Source organism: Balaenoptera borealis, assembly GCF_965194805.1.
Source record: "Balaenoptera borealis genome assembly, chromosome: 2".
NCBI classification, from domain to species: domain Eukaryota; kingdom Metazoa; phylum Chordata; class Mammalia; order Artiodactyla; family Balaenopteridae; genus Balaenoptera; species Balaenoptera borealis.
Genome location: NC_138867.1, coordinates 35,822,845 through 35,846,066, shown reverse-complemented (window position 1 = coordinate 35,846,066; position 23,222 = coordinate 35,822,845). Strand labels below are relative to the sequence as shown.

Here is a 23,222-nt window from a genome sequence, read left to right as displayed (position 1 = left end):
TGTCTGGTGTGCTAAGGTATTTTTAATAGGCTTGTATCGATGATTTATATAGGTTTGCGAATGGGACAGCTTAAAATCAGATTTACTTGTTAAGTGGCTGTTTTGGAACAGTAACTTTTGAACTGGGTTGTGATACTGCTTAAGAGGACAAGGAACAAGCAGAATTCCAGGATTCCTTCAAGCAGACAACACTGGCAGATGATGTGAAGAATATAGTGAATTTACGTAGTACAATTCTTAGTACAACACATACGGATATTTAAAATGTTAGACTAAGTGAAAGAGCATAACTTAATCTCTTTTAGTAACATCTGTGGTCTTTGGGGAGTGGTTGTCAGTTGTGTACGATAGGCTTTGGAGTACCGGTGAGAATGTGAAGGATAGGAGTTCAATGAATTCTATTTCAGAAAGGTGATTTTTTCTTTTTTCTTAAAATGTTTATTGGCGTATAGTTGGTTAACAGTACTGCATTAGTTTCTGGTGTATAGCAAAGTGATGCACCTATGCATATACTTTTTCAGATTTTTGGAAAGGTGATCTTAACTGTTGCTTGGCATCTAGGTTATAGGCTGTGCATGCCGTTTAAGGTGGTCAGCTAAGTGAAAAACTAAGGCAACCTGCTCAGTGTGAGTCAACAACAAAATATGGAAGAAAGTTTGCAGGGCCACGGGCAAATGCAGTGGATTGAGTAGAATGTAAAGGAAGGCCAAGTATAAACTAATATTTGTAGGCTAAAGGCAATGATAAATAGATCCCTGGAATTATTTTAACCCTTAGCTGGGTGATCATTGATTTTCAGTGCTCTGAATTTTTTTGCCTTGCTTTCCCAGTTCTGGTGTTACTGCCATACAGTTTTTTGAAGTGAAGACAAGGCTGAGTTTGTTGGACTGCTGAATGAGAGAACAGAACATTAATTAAACAGCGTAAGTGTTGGAACAACTGGCATAAAGTAGCAGTGTGGCCATGCTGTGCAGTCCTAGCTTTTAGCTTCCCATTGTATTAAGTATCACGTCCTTAACCTGACCTTGAAGGGGTCTTCATGATCATCACTGCCTCACCAACCTTACCTTTAGAATGCATTCACAAAATTCTAGCTAATTCCTTTCCTCCCGCTTTTTTCCTAACTCATCCTTCAGGTCTTAGCTTACACTTGACTTCTACAGAAGCCCCTGCTGATCTAAATCTACATTGGGCTTCCTCCCAATATGTGAGACTCAATATAATGACTCAGTACTCTGTACTTTAGGGATGCATAATTGAGAGCATGGTTCCTGGATCCAGTTGACATTTGTTAGTGTGATTTTACTGCTGTGCCTGTGCAGTTGTAAGCTGGAGGTCTTAACATTATGGGCTTCCGAGTTAAGTGAGTGAAGGTGCTTCTACAGTGGCTGCGGCCTGAAGTTGGTATGGTAGGTTCAAGTTTATGAAATTGCTTTTGACCTACAAAAATAGTGGTTTTAATATACTTTGGCTTCAGAGTACTGAAATAATCTGACTTGGTATTAAGATCTTTCTGAAATCTTCCAGTGTTACTAATGGTTGGTTCCTGAGTGATGGAGAGGCCCATTAAGATAGGTAATGCCCAGGATGGAATAAATATTAGGCCTTGAGGTGAGTGGGCACTGACCTGAAGACGTGGAATTTCTAAATCCTGGGCCAGAAAACAGTTGGCACAAAGGGGTTGTGAGAGAGGTGGGCAGTGATGCATTAAGAAAGTGTGTTTGAGTGTAAGGTGAGCTTATCTCTTGTTTGCCAGTGCCTATGACCCTTGACAAATAGGTTGGGTTTCAGTGGGAAATTGTCTGATGCAATGGTAATTATCTCCATAGATCATAGGTGGCTCACAGACCAATTGAAGCTGCTCCGATCACAGTTAAAATTAATTTTAAGACTCAGGGAGCAGCAGTGGGAGAGAGATGGAGCTGGGTTAACACATTCAGTATAGAATGCAAGCAGGTGGATTAAGGTTCATTGAATACTAGTTTGCAGGAAGTTCACATCTGACGTATCTCATCATGTCCTGAGGGTCAAAGTTGGTTTGGACAGTGGACCTCAATCTGACAGAAGATGCCTGGGGCCAATGCCACAACTAAGGAGTTTGTGTTTCTTGGGCAGAGGATACTCAGGACCAGATGGGTGTCGCCAAAGGGTATCTGAAGTGAGACCGAGGAACATGTCTTAATGTTTTGTGTGTCTACTTGGCCTTTCAATCACAGTATCTGTGGTTTGGCAGGTCGAGAGAATGTGAGGGGGTTGGTAAGAAGAATCTAGAGGGGTGAGGATGATCAGATTGTGGAAGGTCTTGAGTATTATACTAAGGAGTTTGGACTTTAGCTTGAAGCAATGATAAATCATTGGAAGGTTTCAAGCATACACAATGGCATGATTAGTTATCATTGGCAAGATTAATATGAAGGTGATGGTATGGATGTGATAAGTTTTGAAGCTGGAAAACCAGGCAACAGGTTCTTAAATAGTCTGAAAATCATGAGGTCGTGGACTAAGGTAGCAGTGGGGCTGGCTGTAGGGGGGATGTGTCTACTGAGAACATGTAAAACTTGAATCAAAGGGAGTAGCTTCCAAGCCCCCTCTTCCTTCTGTATCATAGGCTGTGTGAGGCTTCCATGAGATCACATATATAAAAATATAGCGGGATTTCCCTGGTGGTCCAGTGGTTAAGACTCCATGCTCCCAATGCCGGGGGCCCGGGTTCAATCCCTGGTCAGGGAACTAAGATCCCACATACTGCAACTAAGCCCGAGAGCCGCAGCGGAGACCCAGTGCAGTCAAAAATGAATAAGATAATAATAATAACTTAAAAAACATAGCATTGTGTCTAGTGCGGTAGGCCTCAGAAATATTGGAGGTAGGAGTCTTGGATGTTTTGGACTAGGGGGCAAGGAGGTGGTGCATTCACTGAGGGAATATAGGGTGGAGGCAACAAGGGGGAAAATATTAAAGTTAGGTTTTGTTGCCTGTGGGATACCAAGAGGAAGTTCATTGGAAGAAGTGAGTAAGCCTGGTGGCTATTCAAGTGGGAAGCCTGGGCTGGAGGTCTGCATTTGGAAGTAATGACCAGAGAGTTGTGAAAGGGAACTTTTCTTTTTCTCTTTTTTTAAGGATTCAGTTTCTTGACTGATGAACTTCAGTAAACCATCCTTGACTCAGTAATGGTTGAAACCATTTGAAAATACAGATACTCTAGAAAGAAAAGACAATTTGGAGAGGCTCAAGGAACGATTTGGGGAGATGTCCATAGGAGACACGAGAGAGAGTGGTTCATTAATTTGTTCAACATAATACATATGTTGCTACTATGTGCTAGGCAATGTTAGAGATGCAGTGGGAGCAACAACCGACATGGTTGAAGTTAACAGTTGACTCTAGTGGTTGCAGAAATAGCCCAGGACCAAGGAGAGGGTTGAGTCACACAAACCAAGTATTGTATGTGGCTGAGGCCAAGGAGAAAAATATTTTAAAATTAAAAAAAAAAAAAAAAAAAAAAAAAAGACTTCCGGGATTTGCAAAATTTAGGTTAGTGTTTACTTCCATAAACCTTGTTTCAATAGAGCATCAAGAACAAAGCCAACCTGCTAGAGGTTCAGGGAGATTGGGCAGTGAGAAACCAAGAGTTTAAAATTAAACAGACACTTTTGGAAGAACCTAGATGTTCTATGATTCCCTTTCATTTCTATTGATACAGTGCCCCTTATGAACCAGATCTAGTGACCTCTATGTGCCAGAAGCAGTTCTAGGCCAAGGAGATACAAGTGGAAAACAAGGCAGACAAGGGTCCTTGTCTGACTAAGATTTCGATAGCATGTGTGTGTGTGTGTTGGGGGTTGACAGACCTAGAACAGGTAAGCAATTTCGGGTAGTGATAAGTGCTGTGAAGACAAAGATATAAAGAGTGTGATAGATTGGGAGTGGAGGAACCTTTAGAAAGGTGGTTAAGAAAGTTAAATTATGGGAATTCTGTGGCAGTCCAGTGGTTAGGACTCTGTTTTCACTGCTGAGGGCCCGGCTTCAATCCTTGGTCAGGGAACTAAGATCCCAACCCTAACTCTTACCAAGTTAAATGATAAGGAGCTTTCTCTTTCTCATTCATACTACGTGTGGATTTCATATTTTTGTTGTTTTTTTTCCTCAAAACAAAAGGTAGTTCGGATCATAATCTAAGAGAAGCACAGGGCAGAGGCTATCAACCTCAGGAACCAAGAATGGAATCTGAAGCAAAAGCTTCCTTGTATGGTATGGTATGTCTTGTTCAAAGAAAATACCAGTGAATAAAAATGGTTCTCATGTATGCAGGTGGCATGTAGATTACCACAGGCATAGTATGGATTGAGGTAAAAACACAGTTTTATTTTTGTGTCCTCATCTTTATACAGTGGAAATACGTTCCTGTGCCCCAGGATGAAGACTTGGTCTGACCCTTGTTTTTTTGGATTATTCACAGATAACAAAAAATACCCTCCAGTCATGATTAGTTGTAAAAACAGTTTTATTTCAGTAAGTTATTTTTTTATTTCAAATAAAATTTCCAGTCCTATGTTATAGTCAAACTTCAAAGTTGACTTAACCTTATCTCACATCTTCCAGCTTGGGCCTCCTTTGGGTTGGAGCCAGCAGTGGAGAAGGGGGCATGGTCCCTCTGATCTCAGCCTTCTCCCTGTATACATTCTCTGGGGCTTGTGAGCTGCAATTTCACTCCTCAGTGGGGTTAAAGAGTAGACAGGAGGAGGAAGGAGAGGTGGGGGGATGGGGGCTGGTTCTGCCTTGGTTGGGTGGGTAAACAATGTCTGGACCCTGCAGATTATTAAACTTTTCCTCTCTTGGGCATTTGTATGACCTTTCCTGTAGTTCCCATCTTAATTCAGAATAGTCTTTTGTGATTCCTTCCTAGCCCCTAGGCTCCAACCTCTTTCTCCTGAGGTTTTCTCTACCTCTGAGGGCCCTATGGACAGGGTTCAAAATTATCCCATGCTTTCCCTCTCTCCTGAGTGGCCCACATCTAGTCCACAGGAAACATTCCCACCTCCCTGGCCTGAACAAGTTCTTAAGTGCAGGGAGATCGCATGGCAGCAGCTCTCCTGGCCCCCCAGCAAAACAGTGGCAGGAAGCAAATTTCCAAGCTCTCTGAGTGGTTCCTTTGAAGTTTCCTTCCCTAGGTTTAGAGCTAGAAGGTAGTAACCCCCTTTTCCAAGAAGGTTGAGTTGAATACTTAACTCTTAAATTTCTTTATCAGTCTTTACCTTGGACCCCCCTATATCCTTGATCTGGCTGAGGATTCTAAAAGCTGTGACCAGATGTAAACTTACAGAATGGATAAACAACAAGGTCCTACTGTATAGCTCGGGGAACTATATTCAATATCCTCTGATAAACCATAATGGAAAAGAATATTAAAGAATGCATATGTATGTATAACTGAATCACTTTGCTGTACAGCAAAAATTAGCACAACATTGTAAAACAACTATACTTCAATTTAAAAAAAAATGGTTCTTGTATACATTTCCAGTGTGTGTGTGTGCGTGTATCTGTCTAATTTGGTACTTTGGGCCCACTGCAGTGAAAGTGCCAAGTCCTAACCACTGGACCACCAGGGAATTCAGAGACCTAATCTAATAGTGTTACATTTATATAGCTCTGCAAATAAACATCTAGCACATGTAGAAAGTGTGTGATTTGCCCTCAAAAATGTTTAAAATGATTTGAACTCTAGAGTTATTATGTGGAGGAAATTAAGGCCTTTAGAGGAAAGGTCTTTTGTAAAAAAAGACAACTGGTAAAACGGTATTGGAGAAAGGTCCAGCTTCCTTAAGTTACGGCAAGTGGTAGACGTGGCTGAGGAAGAAGCAAATGGGATTAATACCAGGTGGCCAATAGTACTGTTTCAGAAACATGACCATCTTGGGCAAATGGGAGGAAGGATGGCCTGTCAGTAAATGGCTCAGCCACCTCAGGAGTGGAGAGGGCGTAGTCAGAGCAGAAACTGTTTATGGTCCCTGTTTTGCAGGGGAGCAGCCCTCAGAGAAGCAGCAGCTCCCCAAGGCAGGAGAGAGGCAGGAAGCAGGAAGCCTCAGAGAGAAGTACTGTTCAATTAGGATGACTCTGGAGAGAGAAACCTCTGGGAACATACACCTCTGAGGTAGCACAGCATGGCGCAGTGCTTTTAAATTTGCAAGAGACTTGAGATGGTGTAATAAAACTTTATTTTGGAGAGGAGCAAACTAACGCACAGAGAGATTGTGAAAGGTATATATTTTCTTTTTCTGGTAATAAGGATTCTGACAAGTGTTGTTGGAATGCATTTAATTAATACAGACATTGTACAATGTAAGATTCCTTTTGTAGAAAATTTGTCTTTATTAAATAGAATACTTACTCATCTATGGCCTAGGTGTGGAACCACAGTGCTAGTCATACATCATATAGTACAGACATCTCATTAACATGTAATTTTAGCACTGGATTAACTCTTTAAAGGTAATAGCAAGCCATTTTCCGGTCATCTTGATCAGAGCAAATCTGCCGTTTCCTGATTCCTGCCCTCTCCCCCCAGAAAAAGTCCTATGAGAATATACTACAGAGTAAAATCATCAATAGTTTAAAATTTTGAACAGCTAAATTTTGAATAAATTTCACATTCATCAGAGACAACTCTTAGAATCTAAGTAGATGAACTATAGGCAGATTTAAAGACTATCACATGGGACTTCCCTAGTGGCGCAGTGGATAAGAATTCCAGTGCAGGGGATACGGGTTCAATCCCTGGTCTGGGAAGATCCAACATGCCGCGGAGTAACTAAGCCCGTGAGCCACAGCTACTGAGCCCTCGCGCCTAGAGCCCGTTCTCTGCAACAAGAGAAGCCACCGCAATGTGAAGCCCGCACACCACAACGAAGAGTAGCCCCCCGCTCTGCACAACTAGAGAAAGCCCACACAGAGCAACGAAGACCCAATACAGCCAAAAAGTAAAAATAAAAAAAATAAAGACTATCACATGATGCCTTCTGGTATTTTTCAATTATTTGAATTTAGACCAATGCTAAAATCTGTGCAGATGCAAGCACAGAAAGTCATTTAGTATTTGCAAAATAAGAAAACTTCAGTTATTGCTCAAAACATGGTAATTATATACATATATAAACAAATAACATGTAGAGTATAAAAATACAAACATCCAATTAAAATAGCTGGTATACCAGTGAGGGTTCAATGAGGAGACAGAAGTCACATAGTAACTTGAACAGGAAAAGATTAAGGGATTAGGGTAATAAGGGATTGGCTAGGAAAAACTGAAGTGAACTCTTGAGGAAGAGCAGAAATAAGCAGCCACTACTAGAGCAGAGATAGAGCACCCAGGAAAGAGGCCTCCCCACCCCCAGAGTCGAGATCCAGATGTCTGAGAAGATGCAGCATAGCTCACTGGATGTTGAAGTGTTTTGTTTCTGGGACTTGCTGGGAAGCCACCAGAAGGATGATGGCGGGGAAGCCATTCATGGGGAGGTGCCTTGCCCAACAATGTTCTGTTTTGAAGCTGCCTGAAGGGGGTCCAGGGAAAGCTTCTGGTCGTTAGGGGCACCTAGCCAGTGCACAGGGCAGGAACCTGGCACTGGAGAAGCCACCAACACTGCAGGGGCCTGGCATTGGGAAAGCCCCCATACTCTGGGAGCTTGGTCCTGGAGAAACCGTAGGCCTCTTTCTGAATCACCAAGAATCATTTTGATACAGCTTAGAGCTCTTTGTCAGATTCAATCTGAGTAAAATCTGTGCTGAACTGGCCAATATAAATGTCTAAAATGTGCTAGACAAGCATTGTCTAGTAGAAATATAACACGAGCCACAAATGCAAACCACATATGTAGTTGTAAATTTTCTAACAGCCTCATTTAAAAATGTAAAAGAGGTAAAGCTAATTTTAATAGTATGTTTTATTTAAAGTTATGCCCAGCATAGTATTATTTATCTTGTAATCAGTATAAAAAATTGAGATATTTTATATATTTTTTTTCATACTAAGTCTTCAAAATATAGTGTGTATTTTATACTTTCAACACATCTCAGTTTGGACTAGTTGCATTTCAAATGTTCAATAGCTGCGTGTGGTGGTGGCTATCCTACTGGGTAGCCCAAACCTAAACAATAACAAGTTTAGTGTTTTGGGGTTGAGTCATCATTTGGTAAAGTTGTCTTCATCTAAAATAATGCCGGGACTTCCCTCATGGCGCAGTGGTTAAGACTCCATGCTCACAATGCAGGGGGCCTGGGTTTGATCCCTGGTCAGGGAACTAGATCCCACATGCATGCTGCAACTAAGAGTTTGCATGCCACAACTAAAGGAGCCCGCATGCTGCAACTAAGGAGCCGGTGCAACAAATAATAAAAAAATAAATATTTTTTAAAAAGTAAAATAATGCTGCATTCACCATGTAAGTATATAGGTAAAATCAAAACAAAGTTACTAGCTTTTAGGTCAATTAACTTAAGCCAAGATTTTTACCTGTAAAATGGTACAAAAGTTGTGAAACGGAGCAGGACCCTGTGGTCCTTGCCCCCCATGTCCTCAGCCTGCCTTTGGTCTGTGAAAAACTTTAGCCAAAGAATAAGTTTAATCAGAGAAGTGAGAAAATGCAGAAACAAAGACAGTCCAACAAGACTAAATAATAATAGTTCAGTCATTAAGCAAAGTCAAGGACCTTTAGTTCCCCCTCAAGGGCTATAGATAATATTCTGAGCCATGTCCTGTGAGCTGTCGTATAGATACTGAAACCCTCACCAGGAGGAAGAAGTTAACTACGTGATGGCCAGACTGTAGCCATGACATAAGCTGCCACAATTCCGAGAATTGGCCTCAAGGAAATGGGAACAAACCAACCCTGGAACTGAAGATTAATCGTACTTAAAACAATCGATATGACGCTGGTCAGACCACCGATGACTGTCAGAGCTGACTGTATTGTTTCTGCACGTAGCCCCCTCCCTCAGCCTATAAAAGCTCTTGCCCCCTGATTATCAGCTGGGGGGGGGAGTCGGCCTTTGGACAGGTATCCGCACCACCCCCCCACCCGGGTTGCCGGCGTCCAAAATAAAGCAAAGTTTCCTTTCCACCAACCTTACCTCTTTATTGCTTTTGAGTGGCGAGCAGCCGGACCCCACTTTCGGTTACAGTTGTACCTACTTCATAACGTTCGTTGTGAAGTGTTGCTGTGAGAATAAAATGGGATGGTGCATATGAAGTGTTCAGCATGGTGCCTGGCACAGGGTAAGAGTCTGATAAATGTTAGTGATCATAATTATTACTATATAGGTAATACTCCTGGATAATGGGTATCACTGATAATAGCAGGAAGACAAAACCCTATAAGACAACATGTATCTTCGTGAATTCACCGTGGTCAGTGGTGTCTGCTATATGCTAGAGACTCTACAGCACTGTAGGCTCAGAAATTTGATTTGATCAGAACAATGAGGGTGGCTTATCTCTCAGGGGAAGCTCTTGTTAACCAAATCATCAAGATAAATGTATATTCAATAAACTAATTTTTAACAACATTCTATCTACAAATGTAAACTGTACACTATGTGCCAGCCACTGATCTAGGCATTGGGAATATATCAGTGAACCAAGAAGGGTAGGAAGAGGGGAGAGTGGTCATGCATAAGCCCAAGTCATGTTTAAAATAAAGTTACAGTCAACTCATTATTCAGGTAGGGTGGGTTAACCACTGGGGGATTATCTTTGATTGAGGTTCAGAAGCTACTTGTGCATTAGGTTGAAAGGCAGAGGGAGCAGAGAAAGCATGGTCCTGAGATGCCTACCACTTGAGCTCAGTTTCAACCTCAAGGCCTTAATTTCTCCATCTACTCAACTTCTCCACCACACCATGCACTTCACCCGCCTCTGTGGTTGATCAGCAAACTGACTAATCCACTCCCAGATTAAATTAATAATTGTTTGAAAATAGGCTTGCCAATTGATCAAAAGTATAACTGTCAAACAGGCAGAATGCCCCTGATGTTCTGACACTCTCTAACTCTGACAGCACTCTTATTTTTGTGTTCTCGAGGAAGCATCTTTCTATAGCTCACATGAACTGACCAAAGAGGAAAGCAGGAAATCTTTGCTTTAATACATAGGCCACAAGGCACTGCTCAAGATCAGATAGTGTCTTAGAACACAGCCAAGCACAGCCTAGTTAATTACACTATAAGTCTTACCCAAATGGATCTATACCTGAAACTAGACCCAATTACTAGGGGAAAATGTGGGCAAACACTGATCCAGCATTCCCAATTCTAAACACGTACCCCACACAAGCACTATCACAAGGGCACAGAGTTATATGCCCATGGGCATTTGTTGCATTATCTGTAATATAAAAAATAGAAACAACTAAATCCCCTAAGTAGAGGCTGAGTTAAACAAATTACTGTACATCTTTACAATGGAAGAGCAATACAACTGCTTAAAAACAGAACAAACCAAAAAAAAAAAAGGCTTTACTATAAAGCTACAGTAGTCAAGGTAGTGTAGTATTGGGACTTCCCTGGTGGCACAGTGGTTAAGAATTTGCCTGCCAATGCAGGGGACATGGGTTCGAGCCCTGGTCTGGGAAGATCCCACATGCCACGGAGCAACTAAGCCCGTGTGCCACAACTACTGAGCCCACATTTCACAACTACTGAAGCCCGTGTGCCTAGAGCCCATGCTCTGCAACAAGAGAAGCCACTGCAAAATTATAGTTACAGAAATTAAAAGGTCAAAAGGGAATTCTGGCAGGTGATGCAATTATTCTAAATCTTGATAGTGGTGATGCTTACACAATAGTATACATTTTTCAAAACATTGAAACCTACACCTAAAAAGAGTGAGATTTATTTTATGTCAATTACACTTCAAAAAACTTGTCTAAAAAAAAAGAAGGGAAGTTAGAAGACAATGGAGCAATGACTTCAAAACCCTCAAGGAAATTCTTTACAACTTAAAACCCTATGTCAAACCAAACCATAAGGTATAAGGGTAGAATAAAGACATTTTCAAACACATAAGCTCTCAGAAAATTTTACTTCCCTGAGGCTTTCTCATAAAACTACTGGTGAGATTGTTCCACCAAAACCAGGGAGAAAGGACAAAAACAAACAACAAAAACGGAAACCACGGCATTAGGAAACAATAAACCCAACATAGGAGAAAGGGAAGGGACTCTCCAGGACAATATTGAAGGGGATTCTCAGATGAGAACTCTGAGACAGGTATAGAAGGTAAACAACTGAAGCAGGTAAGAAAGCTCTAGGAGAGTTCAAGAACCTTAGACTGATAATACACATCACATGTTCCATGTCTTTGAGAGATTTTAGACAATTGGTGGAAGTTCGGGTTGAATCAATAAGTACTTAGAAATCTAAGCAAGTAAAAACCATGACAAAGCATTAATTCCAGGCAAAACAAAAAGCCTTTTATAAAGGTCAATTATAATGTACATAATCCAGTAAGGCACCTAGAACATTCTCCATGTTAAAATTTCAGAGTCAAGCAAGCTAGAAGCATTTCAGTAAAAATAAAATATACTAGACTTAGAACAAATTCCTAACATATTAAAAACTCCTGAATTCCCATATAAAACCAACTTAATTTTTGAAATTAAACACTCTACACATGTTACAATGTACTTTAATTGTGCTTTATTTTATGTAAGAGAAATAATAGAGATAGAGAATATGAGAATTACAATAGTAATTTCACATGATGGTCACATAGGTAAGGAATAATATTCTTTACTAAAAAAAATCAGGTCTTTAACTCTCTTTTCTTTCTTATATAATTTATTAGTTTTAAGGAATCCACCAGGGGCTTCCCTTGTGGTGCAGTGGTTAAGACTCCGTGCTTCCAATGCAGGGGGCCTGGGTTTGATCCCAGATCAGGGAACTAGATCCCACATGCATGCCACAACTAAGAGTTCACATGCCACAACTAAGGAGCCCATGTGCCACAACTAAGGAGCCCACCTGCCACAACTAAGAAGCCCACATGCTGCAACTAAGGAGCCAGTGAGCCGCAACCAAGACCTGGCGCAAACAAATAAATAAATAAATATTAAAAAAAAAATCCACCAAAGCTATATTACAGCTCAGTTCTTCAGAGTATATCCTCAACACATTTAACACAACTTTTTTTTCTTTTTTTTTTTTTGGCTGTGCTGCATGGCATGCGGGATCTTAGTTTCCTGACCAGGGATCAAACCCATGCCCCCTGCAGTGGAAGCGGTAAGTCCCTTACATAACTTTTAATAAATCTCTATCCTAGTAAGATTCTTTTAGAAAGTATAAAATATTTCAAAATATTTGAAGAAAATATTTTAGAATGGAGACCAATCTTTTTAAAATTTTTTAAATAGTTTACATTTTCCTTGTTTCAAAAGACTTTAAGTGTGACAGAAAAGATATAGATGAACCTGAATGGAAATTGCTAAGGGAAAGAAGCCAGTCTGAAAATACTACATGCTGTATGAGTCCAATTATATGATATTCTGAAAAAGACAAAATTATAGAGACAGGAAAAAGAGGAGAATGGTTGAACGTGTGAAGCAACAGGAGATTTTTTACGGTAGTGACACTATTCTGTATGATACCATAATAGTGGATACAAAAAAAAAAAATAGTGGATACATGACATTGTCGAAACCCACAAAAATTTACAGCACAGAGTGAAGCTTAATGTATGCAAATTTTTAAAAATCATATGGGAAGTCGTAGTATAAGGGCTAATATAAAGTCTCAATATTATGTGTTGCCTTAACAGTCATGTTTATTACCGGGGAAAACTGGGAGGGCCTACAGTGGCCTAACTGTATGTCCCTCTCCCCACTCTTCCCATAGATAAGTTCCTCTAGCTAAACCTCTAACTCTCCGTACTGAACGGACCAGGCACAGTCAGTGCTGATCCCTGAGTAGTTAGTTTCAGTTCCCTGCCAACTTGTGGAATTATTCAAACAACTAATCAAATTCTTCACAGGAACCAGAGGGCACCTCATCCTCTTGGTACTACAAAACTCTCTCCCACAGCCTCTGGTTGTTCCTTCTGTTCCTGAGTGCGACCTCCGTGTGGCAGTGCCTTCTCTATGTGGTACCCTCCTGCCCGAGAGACTGTGAGTATATGTGGCCAACAGACTGCTGTTGATGTCATCTGTCCTGTGTCGGGTGTTGTGTGTTTGGCTATTCCCAAAACCCTAGGGAGGGAACTCTTCCCTCACCAGCAGGGTGACTAGGAGGCAGTTAAAACAGAGGTTGGGGGACCTGAGGATGGAATGCAGATTGTGACAACATAATCTGTCTGTATTGTACATATATGAAACCACCTCACTGAAGAGGGTGGAGGAAATAGGTGATTACCTAAGGAAATGGTGGCATTCAAGATTACCACTTGGAAGTGAGTGAAGTCGGTAAAACTAAAGACAAAAGCAACTGCACACAAGCACTGGACTCAAGTTGATAAAACTTATCCACAGGAGTAGGGTTAATAATTCTGATACTTCCATAAATGTACACTCAAATTGAGCAATTAGGTAAATGGATGTTAGATGATGGAAGCTAGGTGTCTCACTGTTGGAGCAGGAATTTACAGATAAGCAATGGGAATGGCTAGAATAATCTATGCGGCAATGAATTAGAGTTGGTTGTATGGATCAGTATGAAGTCATGCTTAGCTTAATATAGACAGGGGTGGTTCCACATAGAGAAATAGAGATATGGGTATATTTATTAGTTAGAATACACACATATATTTCCTTGCTCTGTCAGCTGAGAGGGTCTAGAAGCAATTACACTCCAAATACCAAATCTTGGTTTCTAATACCACTCTCCAATAAAAGTAACAAGGACATCTTTGAGAAATGGCTGATCCTAGGACCAGGACAGGAAATATACAAGTTGAGCATCTTGTAGTGTCAGTAAGTAAGCGACAGACAAACAAACAACAAAAACAACATTGATGGAGGCATGTCAAAGGGATACAAGAGCCAACTGAAAGAGCACCCAATGACCAAAGCCGGAACAATCTGAGCAATACAATGAAGGAGTATTGGATTATAACTCAGTGTATAAAGTAAATACTCATGAGTCTATACTGCTATAAATAAATGATCAAATAAATAAATGGGAGAGAAGAGAGAAATCTCCTGTGAAGAATTCCAAATAATTTAAATAAATATCCCACCTCAAAGGAGAGGAAGCATAACTCCCCAGTCCTTGAGTGTGGGCTGTGCTTAGTGATTTCCTTCCAAAGAGTGCAGGATGGAAAGGAGGAAAAAACGAGTGACATTACTACAGAGAAACCCGAATAAACCTTTGATGTAATGTGATTAAGATAGACCATTGTTTGTGTTCTTCCTCCCCAAACCCTGTAACGCCAATCTAGCCATGAGAAAAACACCCAATTCCAATAGAGGGGCATTCCAGCAAATATCTGACTAATACACCTCAATACTGTCCAAGTCATAAAAAACAAAAACCAAGATATCTGAGAAATTGTCACAGCCAAGAGGAGCCTAAGGAGACATGACAATTAAATGTAATGTGGTGTCCTGAACGGGATCCTGGAACAGAAAAAGCACATTAGGTAAAAACTAAAGAAATTGGAATACAGTATGGACTTTAGTTAACAATAATATAGGGCTTCCCTGGTGGCGCAGTGGTTGAGAATCTGCCTGCCAATGCAGGGGACACGGGTTCGAGCCCTGGTCTGGGAGGATCCCACATGCCACGGAGAAACAGGGCCCATGCGCCACAATTACTGAGCCTGTGCGTCTGGAGCTTGTGCTCCGTAACAAGAGAGGTCACGACGGTGAGAGGCCCGCGCACCGTGATGAAGAGTGGCTTCCGCTCGCTGCAACTAGAGAAAGCCCTCGCACAGAAACGGGGACCCAACACAGCCAAAAATAAATAAATAAATTAATTAATTAAAAAAAATAATATAATATCAACACTGGTTTATTTTTTTCATTAATTGTAACAAATGTACCATATAATGTAAGGTGTTAATAATAGGGGAAGCTGGGCATGAGTATATGAGAACTCTGTACTATCTTTACAATTTTTTCTGTAAATCTAAAGCTGCTCTAAAAATAAAGTTTACTTTAAAAAAAGCATCTGGGAAGCCTAGAGAGTGATAATATCCAGCAAAGTAAATAATAAATAAATAAGGAACTGAGGGGAAGGAAAATACGTTAATCCAGGGATGAGGTTAGAATACTAACATGCATGCCTTTAGCAACGATGTGCTTGGTTAGAGGTAGGCTGTACATTTGGGTCCGCAGAAGTAAAGAAGCTTTGCATGTCTGTGTCTCATAGCAGCCCTCAGCACGCTCCTGCACTGAGGACAGAGACAGCAGCCGTAGAGCAGAGGGAGCTGAGTTGGCCTGCGGCCCGGAAGCCAGTCTATAAAGGATACTGCACATCTCTGGGGCGCCAAAACGTCACTCTAATCTTTATTTACCTGAGTTCTTCTTGGAAGGATGCAGCTAAAAAGAACTACTTTGGTAAGTCACTTGGGGTGGGATAAGACCTCCTCACGCCACAAAATGCATGCTCAGATGGCCTGTGGGCTGCTGCCTAAGAAGTTAGGGTCTGGGAACCGCAGGGTCTTTGCTTCTCGGGACACGGCTCCAGACATCCTCTTTCTCTGCCTTTCCACTTAAATAAACGTTGAATAAATTTTTCAAGAATACAGTTTTGAAGGGAACCGAATTACTAGTTGGAACAGAGAGCACAATTATTAGCCTATTCAAGGCATCCACATGTCATCAGCCCCTTGTATTACCAAACTGAGTAAAAACGAATCTAACAGTAACCAGAGCCGGACAGTCCAACGACCTCTCTCTCTGATAGTCTCAGATGATCCAAGGGCACAATTTAGACGATCAGCCTACCCTTCAGGCAACCATCCAAGGACATTATTTCCCTTAACTGATAAGAATAGGGCAGCAAAGAGTTTGGAGTTACATTTTTTTTGGTGAATGACTATTCTTCGTGCTGCTGATCACGGACAGATTCACGTGCCTGATACTCAGTGAATCAACTGAGAGGTGGGCAGGGTTGATATTTTCTTATTAAAAGCAAGGAACCCAACCAGGACTGACCAACCACATTTACCTAGAGATGGACCGAGGGAGTCCTTGTGAACAGTGCTAAGATTTTCCCTAGAAAACAGCTCTGGGCCTATTTTTACAAGGGTAATTGAAGCTTAAAATTCATCATCATGAGGGGGTTGCAAAAGTTTTAACCTAAAAATATTTCAAACCAGGAGTTGGGAATCATCTACCCTAGATAAATAGGGGGAAACTATCCACAAACTGATTTTAATCACTGTAACTTCCTAGAGAATGTCTAACATAAATCGGCTTTTTTTTCCTGTTTCTTTCATAGGCTCACATTGCTTCTGCATCTTCTTAATTATCCATATTCTCTAAGTGAGCATTCTGTCCTTGGGTCCCTTAATGCTACAACCTGGGGAGATCTCACCCAAATTCACCGCCCTACTCTGCCATTTGTTTGGTGAGGACACCCAATCTGTATCTCTACACTGACATTTTTTTGGGCTAATAGACCTGTATTACCCGTACATTCCTGGATATCTTTCCTGAAGGTCTCTCAGATGCCTTAATGTTACAGATAGAATTCATTATTTCTGTTGAACCTCCATTCCTCATCCTCCTGACAATCTCTCCAGAAACCTGGGAGGTAATTAGGATTCCTTCCTTTCCCCCTCTGTCCACACCAATCTCTGTACCTCACTAATTTCATATCTAAATAGGTCTTGAGTTTTTCCTTTTTATACATCGTGCCTGCCTCATCATTCCTTCACTAGGCGATTGCAAGTCTCCTGTTACACACATTGGTCTTGCTCTTCTCCAAACTATCCTCCACACTAAAGTCAGAGTTAAAAAAATTTTTTTTCTAACAGTTAATTTTTTCAACTCTGTAATATATGCATAAAGTTTAAAACCAAAATGTTACAAAAGAGTACATAGGGAAAAGTCTGCACTTTGCACCTCTCAGTCACCCAGTTTGCCTTCCCAAAGGCACCATAGCTATCAATTCCCTTGGTAAAGATTGTATTTCTATTTATTTATTTATTTATTTATTTTTGGCTGTGTTGGGTCTTCGTTTCTGTGCGATGGCTTTCTCTAGTTGTGGCAAGTGGGGGCCACTCTTCATCGCGGTGCGCGGGCCTCTCACCATCGCGGCCTCTCTTGTTACGGAGCACAGGCTCCAGACGCGCAGGCTCAGTAGTTGTGGCTCACGGGTCAAGTTGCTCCGCGGCATGTGGGATCTTCCCAGACCAGGGCTCGAACCCGTGTCCCCTGCATTGGCAGGCAGATTCTCAACCACTGCGCCACCAGGGAAGCCCAAGATTGCATTTCTAAAAGGCATCTACTTCACATCTTCCCATGGCTCACCACTGTCTGTAAGAAAATGGTGAAACTGAGAAGCACATATGAGGCTTCTCAGGGTTTTGTCCTGTTTCTCTCTCATTTCTTCTAGTCAGTCCCTCTATCCATCCAGATTTTGTCTGCTGTAAGCATTTTGCTCTTCCCTAAAAAGCCTAAGGCTTCCTTCCCTCTGTGATTTTGTATATGCTGTTTCTCTCACCTGGGATGCCTTCCCCAAGTTCCTTCATCCCCCATGCCACCCTTTTCTTTGAGTACAAAGTACTCTTAATACTCCTCTAAATATGTTCAATTTTAAAAGACTTTGTGGACCTCTGCAGATAAAGGTTATGCCCTTGTCTCATGAAGCCCTTTTAGGACCATATGTATATATATTTTTATTATAGCACCTATCACATTGCTTGGCCATGTCAAAGGCAGTAGTATGTTCCTTTGTTTTTTGAGTCCTCAGAGTTTAGCAATCTGCCTAATACCTAGTTGTTGTTGAATAAATATTGAATATTAGTTACAATGTAACTACTACTAAGGATATATTAGGCTGCATTAATAGCAACACAGTACTTAAAATTTTTAGTTCTGGCCACCACATATACAGATAGATGTTGAGGAAGTATAGCATCTCCCTGACAATGTATGGTTTACTAAACACTGTGATGGCCTTAACAAGAAAAGACTAAGAGGGTGCACAGCTCCCTTAGAATCTCTGAAGGGCTAAAGAGGAAGCAGCTGACAACAAACTAGTGAGTTTCCCCATGAGACCAGAGGTTCTCCACAACAGTGTTGGGTCATCTTGGTTTGTCTTCATCAGTGCTGAGATGTATTGTAACTTATCTGCGCTAATAAAAGTTAAAGTACTGAAATTTGAAAACAATTTACTTTTCCCCCCTCCTAAACTAGACTGGATTCAAGGTTACTTCTACAAAGTCACTCCTGCCCACTTCTATTCCAATATACTTTGTTGAGATAGGGGTACAACTGATGGGTCCGGAAACTGGGTATAAGTCACAGTTTACCTTATCTTTACTTTCCCCCCCCCCCGGAAGAATGCTGAACATGTGAATGTTATCTATTGTGGGGCTGGGGGGATACAGAGAACTGCCCTCCTAGATTATGAGCTCCTCCAGGGTAGGGACCATGACTTTTCATTTTGTGTCTACCCATAGTGTCTGGGTGGAAGAAAATGTGACAAAAACTTTTAAAAAGGACTGAAGGAAAGAGAAAAAGCAAAGGAATAAAGGAGGTTTATCATTTACTTTCTTAGAAATTGTTAATTGAATTCCATTTTTAACTCAACATAAGAAACCAAAAAAAAACCCAGCAATAAAAGCTGCTTAGGGACTTCCCTGGTGGTGCAGTGGTTAAGAATCTGCCTGCCAATGCAGGGCACACGGGTTCGAGCCCTGGTCCAGGAAGATCCCACATGCTGCAAAGCAACTAAGCCCGTCCGCCACAGCTACTGAGCCTGCGCTCTAGAGCCCGCGAGCCACAACTACTGAGCCCTCCTGCCACGACTGCTGAAGCCCGTGCGCCCAGAGCCCGTGCTCCACAGCAGGAGAAGCCACCGCAATGAGAAGCACGTGCGCCGCGGCGGGGAGTGGCCCCCAGCTCGCCGCAGCTGGAGAGAGCCTGCGCGCAGCAAGGAAGACCCAACACAGCCCCAAAATAAATAAAGAAAAAAAACTGCAGAAACTCACATGACAAACAGTAAAGGTGAAGAAACAACAGAGCAAAAATTACAACAGTAACCACTGCCTGCCGCCCAAATATCTCAGTAATCAAATATTTCTTAACTTTTTGGCTCTTCAAAATATGTGCAGTCCATAATACAGTAGGAACTGATTATCTATCCAAGGCTAGTTGTAAATGTCCTCTGATTATCTGATGTAATTCTAAGCTCAAAGGCTTTTGCCTCTCCTGCAGTACCTTGCTTGGAACAAAGCTGTGCTTAATGCATATTACTTTTATTTCATAAATATAAAGTATATAAAAACCAGAAGAGTTGAGTAACTTTCACTGGGAAGGAAAAAGAACATTTTTAGTCTTTTTCTCTTTTATATTATTTTCATGAAGAGTCTAACTCTTTGCCCATTGACACCTGTCCAAATGCTATGACACTGCAAAACTGAGATCACATAAACTTTTTTTGGACACTTGATTTTGCCCATGTTAAAGGAATATAATTGAGTAACACACTCACTTAAAATTCTATTACAAATAAGCATACTTTCTTTACTCCCCCTGTGATATGCCATGATCCCATCTGTATAGACTTTTACTCACTGAAAGTACAATAAATATTTGTCGATTGATTTGGTTGATGCAACTGTAAGCCTTGTTTTCAAAGTCTACATTTTACTGATAATCTAAAAATATTAATTCCTATACATTCAAATGTCTGGGTAGCATCCTGCTTCCCGAACACACACACATTCACCCTTAACCCCAACCTGCTCCTTCCAACAGAGCTTGTCGTGGGGAGGACATTTCAGGAGGGCATCCAGCAGGAGGAAAGACCAACATCTCTCGCTTCTTGAGCTGTCGAGGTGCCCAATAGCAACTTAGTGGCTCAAAGTAAAAAAGAGCAGCGCGGGTGGCGGGTGGGGTGGAGGAAAAGGAAACTTCATCAAAGATGCAAGGGACAACTCCCAGGGGCTTATAGATTCCATCCGAACAGGAAAAACGAAAAGGTTAGAAAACAGTGGCAGGGTGGTGTCTCCAGCCATGTTTCAATTCACGCTGCACTGATAACAAGCCACATATCTGCCTTACCCAAGCAACTTCCCCAGTGCCCATCTCCCCACCTTGGAACAGGAAGGGCAGCGGTCCCCACGACTCCGGAGTAATAATTAGGGGAGACCACTGCCTGCAGAGACTCCGCCAGAGGAAAGGAACCGACGGGCTGCGGCCCTTCTCTGCAATCCAGGAAGCCCCCTCCCGCGCGCAGGTGGGCGGGCGTCCCATGCCGCAAGGATGCAGGGCATGGAGCGGGGTACCGGGGCCCCTCCCAGAGACCCCCGCCAGCCCCGCCAGGGGGAGCGTCTGCGCCCGACGGCCGGCTGCGGGGACACGGCGGACGGCGCAGGGCGGCGGCTCGGCGGCGCGGCTCCCCTCCCGCGTCCCCACCCTCTCCCCGCCCGCCCCCGGCGCGGCCCTGCCCGCCCCCTCCGCCCCCTCCCGCGACGCCATGCGCAGACTCAGTTCCTGGAGAAAGATGGCGACAGCCGAGAAGCAGAAACACGACGGGCGGGTGAAGATCGGCCACTACATCCTGGGAGACACGCTGGGGGTCGGGACGTTCGGCAAAGTGAAGGGTGAGGACCTCTGGGGCAAGGCTCGGCCCCAGCCCGGGATCCGGGTGACTTCCGCCTTTCGCATCTCTTCATCCTCCCCCGCCCCTTGCGTTCCTCGTCCCCCGGGCTCGGCAGTCCCTGTCCTGGCTCCTGCCGGAGTAGAGCCGGAGGCCACGGCGGGACTGCGGAGCGGCGCCCCCAGGGCGGGCGGGGGTGGGGTGGGGACTGGTCGCCATGGCGACGGTGCGACGGCCAGAGGGGCTCGTCCGTGCGAGGGGCGGGGATGCAGAGGTGCGAACTTTCCCAGGCCGGATGGTCGGGGGCTGCACTACCCGCTCCCTTAGCCGGGTGGGGGCGCCGGGGTCTTGGCCGGGAACCCCGGCGAGGCGGCCCGCCGTTCGTCCTAGCTGTGATCCCTCGGCTCAGGGCCAGCCCATCGGTTCCCTGGCCGTCCTCGGCATTGTCCATATTTCCGTCCTCTTCAGAAGGCTGTTGACTTACCTGCCCTGGCTGATTCTCAAGTGTGAAATGTGCTCCCCCGAAGTAAGGTTGCTTTGGGGAGTAGTTTACAGAGTTTAAAAAAAAAAAAAAAAAAAAAGGCCATCTCGTCGGAAAGGATCACTAATTTTTTTCGGAGCAGTTAATGAATGTAACTGTTCCTCCATGTATTTGCGATCCTTGGTTTATGGTCTGAATGCAGACGCCGTGCCTTCAGTGTTTCTGAATTACCAAACCTGGTAGGCAGTGCAGATTTTGCTTCCAGATAGTGTTTCTTAATTCATTGATGCAGTTAGTTTCCATTTATTTTCACAGGATATCTATATTTTAATAAAGAGTTTTATGTACATTACTTGAAAAAAAAATTTTTTTTAAAGAAAAGTGGAATCGCTTACCCTTGTTTCAATACAGTATTCTGGAAATAACAAACTTGCTCTCCAGTCCACCAATGCTGGCACAAAAAGTTTGATTGCAAATTTTGTGAGGCATAAATATTTTTTCTTCAAAATATTTGACGTTGTTATTAGGGATGTAGAGGAAGGAAGTATGGAACTGATAGAAATAATTCATGCATTGGCTTTGGATAAATAGCCTGTGACTTGAATATACTAAGCTCTTGGTAAATATTTGACTTGAAAGGGAAAAAAGTTTGTGAAAGTCTGTACAGTGAATTAACTAACTGAGCCTTGCTCTATCGGAGCTAAATAAACATTTTCTGATTTTATCTAGGGATGGAAGAGGAGAGCCCTTCCTTCTCTTGCTCTTTCTGAGTCATAGAACTGGAAAATTGCTGTATAGCCCACAGGGAAGCAACTGCCTAAACCTTCTTAAGAAAATCAGCAAGGCCAACAATGTAAGAAAGTAAGAAGCAAATGCCAGAATAGGGTAATAACAGCCATTAGGGTGGGTCTGTATTAGGCCAGTAAGATGTTTCTGTGCTTTTGAAGTTATTTATTTTTGGCGATGTTGTCTCTTTACTTGTTAGCAATTACAAACTTTCAGTTTATAAGTATTTGTAAGAAATACTCATTAACGCCACCCAAATAGTAATGACAGTTTTGATGCCTTCACCCCTCCCAGAGTTCTGTTTGGATTAGGATACTCATTGTTTTCCCAATATAGACCTGAGCAGAGTCAGGTCTCACTTTCTTATTGGCTAGGTGGCTTTTGGCCTGGCAGATAGGAAAGCAAGAGGATATTTCTCATTTCCTGGGTTTGATCTGTGATGTGGCTGTGCCTTGAATCCCTCCAGCGACTGCTATTCCTTAACCTTCACTCCTCCACATGTGCTTCTCTTGAAATACCACACACTGTCAAAGTCAACAATCTCTCCAAATATAGAAAGGCCAGTATTAGTCAAAGGATCATAGGTTTTACAGATATGGTTCATTTGTTCATAAATACATTAATTGATGGTGGTCAAAATCTTCAACCAGTGTATTTTTTAAAGTTGTTAAACAGTTGGGATGCTTTCTGCCCCGAATAAGAAAATGCAACTCAGCCTAGCCAAGAACATCTCTTTCTGTGGTTCTCTGTCCAGAGCCAGGAAGCCCCAGCATAGCCCTCATGAGTCTCATTGGCTCAATCAGTCCCTCTGGCCAGGGATACCATGTGCTAACTGGCTTAGGTTTGTGTTCCTATAAGTAGGCACTAGCAGGGGAGATGGTATTACCCTTAGAGGAATATGGCCCACTCTTGGGCGTGTGTTGTGTGTGGGGGACATCTTCTTCTGAAGTACTTGAATAGTATGGGGGGACAGAGTAGATACCTACACAGAAATGGTTTTTTTTTTAGAAGAGAGGAAGGGGGACATAGCTGCCCAGTGAGCAAGCAAAAATAGCCACTGTAGTGGTGACGATGGTAACTTACAGTAGCCAAGAATTTGACAAGAATTCTTATAAATTATATGATTAGCTACATATTTCAATGGAAACAATTTGGATTAGATAGAGGTTTTAAAATTAGTCATACACATTGCTAA

At 42.4% G+C, this 23,222-nt stretch overlaps 1 protein-coding gene and 1 long non-coding RNA gene across 4 annotated transcripts in view; one reads left to right on the top strand and one right to left on the bottom strand.

Moving 5' to 3' along the window:
• Window positions 1–3,486: 3,486 nt before the first annotated feature.
• LOC309624480 lies at window positions 3,487–20,413 on the bottom strand. Its single transcript, XR_014241963.1, has 2 exons — window positions 14,989–20,413; window positions 3,487–14,684 (listed from the first exon to the last, which is right to left on the bottom strand). It is a non-coding gene; the product is annotated as an uncharacterized lncRNA (long non-coding RNA).
• A 208-nt stretch (window positions 20,414–20,621) lies between these two features.
• PRKAA1 (protein kinase AMP-activated catalytic subunit alpha 1) overlaps window positions 20,622–23,222 on the top strand; it is a 44,594-nt gene continuing 41,993 nt past the window's right edge. For 2 of the 3 annotated variants that reach the window (XM_082382314.1, XM_082382312.1), the window contains exon 1: window positions 21,971–22,094. Coding sequence is in view for 1 of the 3 variants with exons in the window: in XM_082382311.1 (XP_082238437.1) it covers window positions 20,638–20,764 (127 nt within the window). In the remaining 2 variants the exon portion in view is untranslated. Of the gene's footprint in view, window positions 20,765–21,970; window positions 22,095–23,222 lie in introns of those variants that run through there. The other variant, XM_082382311.1, reaches the window with a different exon arrangement.